Source organism: Aplysia californica, unplaced genomic scaffold (assembly GCF_000002075.1).
Source record: "Aplysia californica isolate F4 #8 unplaced genomic scaffold, AplCal3.0 scaffold00094, whole genome shotgun sequence".
NCBI lineage: Eukaryota > Metazoa > Mollusca > Gastropoda > Aplysiida > Aplysiidae > Aplysia > Aplysia californica.
This window is the reverse complement of record NW_004797364.1, coordinates 934,917-941,552: the sequence shown is the minus strand read 5'-3', so window position 1 is coordinate 941,552 and position 6,636 is coordinate 934,917. Positions and strand designations below refer to the sequence as shown.

Sequence of the window (6,636 nt, the reverse complement as noted above, 5' to 3'; positions counted from 1 at the left end):
CACAAATACACGTTGGAACTAATCTTAATTTAATGGATTCATTTATGCGCATGCAAGAAACAAAACCCCTTGCACTTGTTATTTGCTAGTACATGTACTTTAATAAATATGACACATTATCCGGGATACTAGGAAAACAAATGACCTTTTATTATCGGAGACGGACTTCGACATCAAATGCCATGCACCGTCGCAACGTCATATTCTTTGAAAAATAAAGGTGTTGTGGCTCTGTTGTGCCATACCGTAGGCAAACAAAATGTATAATGTATTCATCTCCTATTACAAAATGTAGAACTGAAATTGTTTTAACAAATCCAAAACATGTTTACAAGGCGGCGTCTATTCGTTTGTTTATTCATAAACTGTTTATCTGTTTGTCTATTGGTTTGTTTATTTGTGTTTGTTTGTTTGTTCGTCCGTTTGTTTAACTAGTTGCATCTGAACTCTTCGAAAAACAGTTTTGTCGGGCTGCACTCAAAACAAAATATATTAAACATGGGGAAAGACGTTCAAAGACTTAATATGTATTTTGTAGGCGCCATTATTTTAAAAATATGTTTTAAATTCTTAGACTTGCGGCATCCTAGGACCAAGGGGAACAGTCTTAATATCACGGAGAAACAGGTTTGTTTCAGTTTTCTCCCTTTGAGCGTAGTCCGTTTCTAACTTAATCGGCTGACTTTTTAAAAACCTGCTCTTCAGGCTGTCCGTGACGAAACTGCTCATCGAAATTGTATACAAAACATTTCTGAGTGATATGAACGGGAAACATGGAGGAGATGTGTGGAATGGGACGTGAGAGAGATTAAGCTCACTTGGAACGAGCTAGGAAGGATGGCCCAGGATAGAGAGAAATGGAAGGAACTTGTATGTGGCCTATACCCTGTCAGGGGTGAAAGGCATTGATGATGATGATAAAACTCATAAGTTGCTTTTGATTTTTTTTTACCAAAACTTTTCAACTTAATAAGAAAGAAATCGCCCCTGCAACCTCTCCAAATAAAAGATAAAAACGTCAAGCAAGTGTCAGTTTGTACGTATGAATATAGGTGTTACCATAGACAACAAACTCGGCTGGCATTTTCCACTTCTCTGCTGCTGCATAAAAAGTGAACAAAAGACTTTTTTTCAGAGAAATGTTACATTGTTTAAAGTTGATAAATCATTGATGTCCTTATTCTTTCATTCAACCACAGAAAGTCTGTGGTCAATTCCAGTATTACAGCATGGCGGGGAACACAAGATATCAATATAAAGAAAAAGGTGAATGGATTAACACGGAAAGCAAGCAAACTTTCAACATGTACACTCCCTTACTTCAAGAATTATACAATAATAATATTGTTGACTCTAGAAAAAATGATTGCATGTTTTAAACATCCAATATCCACTGTTCTCTGTTCTATCAAATAAAAACATCAAGCAGAAGTAAAAGATCTAGGCGTCTGATCTGTAACAAGGAAAGACGCAGGTCATAATTTTTAACTATCACCCATTAAACTCCTTCCATCATATTTATTCATCTTGTGATACAAGTGTTCCTATGACCGTTAAAGCAATATCAGAATATATTTGGGTTGCAATCAGAATACAGATTATTATTTAGCATAATTATAGTTGATTTTTATTATGCATCTGACTGTGAACCTGTTTCTGATTGCAAGCATACTATTGTATTATTAGGGTTGAGTGCAGAGATACGTGTAGAGGAGAGGGTGTGTGTGTGTGTGTGTGTGTGTGTGTGTGTGTGTGTGTGTGTGTGTGTGTGTGTGTGTGTGTGTGTGTGTGTGTTATCGTGTGTGTATGTTTGTGTACTTGAGTGTGTAAGTGTCTAAGAGTAAATCTATATGTGTAAGTGTGTAAGTGTATATGTGTATGTGTGTGTATGTATGTGTTAGTGAATAGGTGTATGTGTGTGTATGTGTGTGTATGGTTGTGCGTATGTGTGTGTATGTGTGAGGAGAGAGGATGAGTTGTTGTTATTGTTGTTGTCGTCTTGTTGTTGTTGATGTATGTTAACAGCACGCACTGGCCAGCTATGGCCCGCGAGCAATTTTACTCTGACTCGCAAGTCGACCCATTTACTATAATTAAATAACGAATTTGGCCAGCGGTGAATTGAACAACAAAACTGTTTGTCTTGAAAATAATCAAAACCAATAGTTCTCGGTTGAGCTGGAAGCAACAGATCTCATATAAATGCTCTTGAGTGAGAAATTTGCTATAATGTAAGTTCAAGTCTCTCTTTTGAGAGCTTATTTTATAGGTATTTCAACCAATTCCACACAATGTCCTCCTTGCTTTGGACCGTGAGCTATTATTCGGAATCTTTTAAATCGGCAAACGACTTGGACACGCTTGCCCAAGCATGGTTTACAGGAACATTATTTATTTAAGTTTGAGTAGGCTGGTGTGTTTTGTATGATGATAAATAAGGACACAAGACGGGGAAGCGTTCATTAAGGAAGGTTGCGGGTTGGGAAGGTTGGGGGGGGTAGAGATGGTGTTGATGGTTTGGTTTTCATTAAGTGGGGTAGGCTTATGGGTTTTTTATAATGAGGTTAAAGAGAAGCATGAGACATGTCAGCATTATTAACTTGAGATCATAAAAATGAAAATGTCTTTCCTTTTATTTTCCTTTTCCGTTGTTAGAGTAATTTTGATGTTCACTCTGTTGTCTTATCTGTTTCTCTGTAGATTGTTTTCGTCGTTAGACACTCATGATACACGCATGCTCCCACCCCTTCCTCCCTCCTCATCTGCTCTTCCTATGATAGTTGTAAAGGGCATAGAACTCGCTGTGGAGCATGGATATTATTATTATTATTATTATTATTATTATTATTATTATTATTATTATTATTATTATTATTATTATTATTATTATTATTATTGTTATTGTATAACATATTATTATTATTATCATTAATAATATTATTATTGTCATCATCATCATCATCATCATCATCATCATCATCATCATCATCATCATCATCATCATCATCATCATCATCATCACCATCATCATCATCAATAGTGTAGTATCGTTGTTATTATTATTATTATTATTGTTCTTTTTCTTCTTATTATTTTTGTTATTATTATTATTATTGTTTTTATTCGTGTTGTTGTCTTGTCTTTGTCTGAAGATTGTTCTCGTCGTTATACTCTCATCATTACAATTCGTTGTCCTCCTCCCTCCTCATCTGTACCTCCTATATTGCACACAATTTTGGCTATCATATCCTAAACCAACATGACCCATAATTACACTTGATACTATTTCTCCCAGAAATGACACAACAGTTTTGCAGGACTTGATAGAGGTTCCAGTAAGATCCATGTCCTTCGGCCAAACTCTCTCACAGTCAGCCGAAGCAGAGCTCACCATTTCTCTAGGACCTTTGATCTGCTCAGGTAGGTGTACTCGCAGCTCAAATCCACAGCCGTTCTGATGTATTTGTTTTACACCTCTATGGACAAACTTTAGAACATTTGTAAGGCGGACATTGGCACTGTCTGCCTGGGCCAACCTGGGCTGAAAGGGATACAACGTACCAGAAGTAATACTCAATAAAAAAAAATTCCCCCAACACAAGAATCAAAGTAGGGCTGATGTCTGTGAACATGATTAAGAAATAATAATAGTCAAAAGCGCAGTCTTTAAATAGATTTAACTTTATAGATCACCAAATGCCTACGCACGGTAGGAGCTTTGTAATTTATTGGTATTTAGCTCATGATTTTACGTTCGGTCTCCTAAGTACAGTGTGATTCATTTTTAGGAGCGTGCTTCTGAAAGCGCTAGAATCCAAAATATATATGGCTCTTTTCGTCTAGGCAGACGGTCAATATAGCTTAGCTTAAGATGGTCTCAAGGTTTTCTTCATGCAGTTTCTTTCATGGCTAATTCTTCCTATGTTTGAAGCACAAATTCTAAACAGAATCCAAAATAAATTATCATGTAACCAACAAATTATGTTTCTGCTGTCTTGTTCATAGTCTATGGGCATATCTGAGAAAAATATTCTACAAAGACTGTACTTCAGTAAGAAGTACAAAGTTCAACTCCAGTTATGGCAGAGGTAAAAAGCATTGTACACTACCAAGAAGGGCAAGGTTAAACTCCAGTTATGGCAGAGGTAAAAAGCATTGTACATTACCAAGAAGGGCAAGGTTCAACTCCTGTTATGGCAGAGGTAAAAAGCATTGTACATTATCAAGAAGGGCAAGGTTCAACTCCTGTTATGGCAGAGGTAAAAAGCATTGTACACTACCAAGAAGGGCAAGGTTCAACTCCTGTTATGGCAGAGGTAAAAAGCATTGTACATTACCAAGAAGGGCAAGGTTCAACTCCTGTTATGGCAGAGGTAAAAAGCATTGTACATTACCAAGAAGGGCAAGGTTCAACTCCTGTTATGGCAGAGGTAAAAAGCGTTGTACATTACCAAGAAGGGCAAGGTTCAACTCCTGTTATGGCAGAGCTTAACACTATAATCTAACCTAACATTGCCTCTTCCACCGTTTCTTTCAAGTTAATTATTTGCTTTCTATCACCACAGAGTCCTTTCCAATGCAAGTGGATTCTTGTCAGTTGTTCTTTCTGTTTGTCTCTCTGGCTACTTTTGTGTCTGTGTCTTTTCTTTACTCACACTAAAAGTTAAACTATCATTACAATAAACTATTCCGTTGGCTAGCTGTTCAGACTTACTTGGCCCCCAATTTTTTTCCCTTTTTCTTATTTTTTTTGAGGGGTGGGTTCTTTTTATTGAAGTTTCTTAATCAGTAGTATCGGTTGCATGGCTCAAGAAATACGTTGTCGAAATTAGAAACCTAAACGCTAAATATATTAAGAAACATGAAAAAAGCGAAATCGTCGACACAATCGTTTAGAAAAGTGAAATTGTGTTTCTCTCTACTGCAAAATTATACTTTCTGGACTTACGACATAAACAGGTTGCCAACGATTTGCTAACGAAGCACAAACCTGATAAATCAATCAATCCCAAACTGGTGGTTTTTGGTCAGTGCTCTTGTATTGTTTGCTCCTACATTTACCTCTCAAAGTATATCAATCCTACCTGCCCCCCTTCTTTTCTTTGGCTGTTACTCTCAACTAACTAATATTTCGAACGTATACGACCTTACTGTGTTGCAACTTAATAGAAAAAAACACAACTAAGGAATACAAAAAATAGCTTAGTAAAAAAAAAAGCCCCCAACAACAACAAAACAACAACAAAGCTAAACAAATCTAAAACTACAACAGAACAACTTCAACTAAAACTGTATCATTCAAATGAAAAAAAGTCAACCACACTGTCTGACCGTTCACAGAGGTGTTCCCCACATGCGCCATGCTGAAACAGTTCATCGACGGAGGTCTGGCAGTGGAGGGAGAGGCAGATGTCATCAACGGGGTGTTCACTATCGACCCTGACGGCCCTGGAGGTGTGGATCCTTTCGTGGTCAGGTGTCAGTTCCCTGCCACCATTGTAGACACCGGTCCAGGTTTGTTGGTTCTGTTATTTTTGTGTGTGGATGTGTGTTTGTGTGTCTGTGTGTGTGTGTGTGTACGTGTGTATGTGTATGTCTGTGCTCGTGTGTGTGTGTGTGTGTGTGTGTGTGTGTGTGTGTGTGTGTGTGTGTGTGTGTCTCTCTCTCTCTCTCCCTCTCTCTCTCTCTCTTCTCTTCTCTCTCTCTCTCTCTCTGTTTCTCCACTGGTTTGTTTGAGCCGTATTTGTGGTATGGGTGGGGTTTTTTAGCAGCCTATCACAGAAGTTTGTCCGTGACGCTCAGGAGCAATCAAAATTCCAGAATTCAGTATCTCAAAAGTTGGCAAGCCTGAAGATGTAACAACATACCAACATTTTCTTTTCTTTTTAAAGGAGTTGAAAAATCCGCATGAATGACAAAGCACTGCAGTTTTAGTTGCGTGGACTGCATGTACATAATATTATTGTTCGCCGGGCTGAATGTGGCCCGCAGGCCTTTAGTTTGACAGCGGGGCTGTTATTGAGTTAGGACTTTCTCTATTCTGCGTACTGGCGGAGACAATGCAAAATGGGAAATAGATATATCTAAATATCAAACTCAGCAAGAGGGGGCTCTCGTGGCCTAGAGGTAAAGGTGTTGGCCTCTCATTCAAAGGTCCCGGGTTCGAATCTGGGTAGCGACCGAAAAATTTTCTTCTCTAAAATGGTCTCTTTTCACCTTCTTTCCTGCTCTCTAGCAATGTTCTGTTGTCTGCTTTCATTTCCACTTTCTGCCCCCACCCCCTCACCTCCTGTGCCCCCTCCTCTGGGTTCGGAGTTCGAGCCTCTGCTCGGTCCGACGTTATGTCCTTGGGAAAGGCACTTTAAACGAATTTCCCACTTGGCTCGTTCCTTTCGGAAATGGACGTTAAACTCGGAGGTCCCGCCTTTGGAATAACCCAATCCTGTTAATCATTATAATGTTCAATTTCAACATTTTCATACAGAGATATTTATTACCTCTAATCTTCTGGCGCTCCTATGACCTTATGCAGTTGCGAGCGCCGTAAAACCTCTACTAAAACTAAACTACAACGGTACTTATATGACTTATCAGTGTGCCAGTGCTGTAAAACAGCTTTGGCTAAAAAGGAAGAAA

At 38.4% G+C, this 6,636-nt stretch overlaps 1 protein-coding gene across 1 annotated transcript in view; it reads left to right on the top strand.

Moving 5' to 3' along the window:
- LOC101848577 overlaps positions 1–6,636 on the top strand; it is a gene marked incomplete in the record, with an annotated part of 144,583 nt that overhangs the window by 92,521 nt on the left and 45,426 nt on the right. The window contains 2 exon segments of the mRNA XM_013080654.2: positions 3,296–3,420; positions 5,341–5,514. Of these exon segments, the coding sequence (XP_012936108.1) occupies positions 3,296–3,420; positions 5,341–5,514 (299 nt within the window).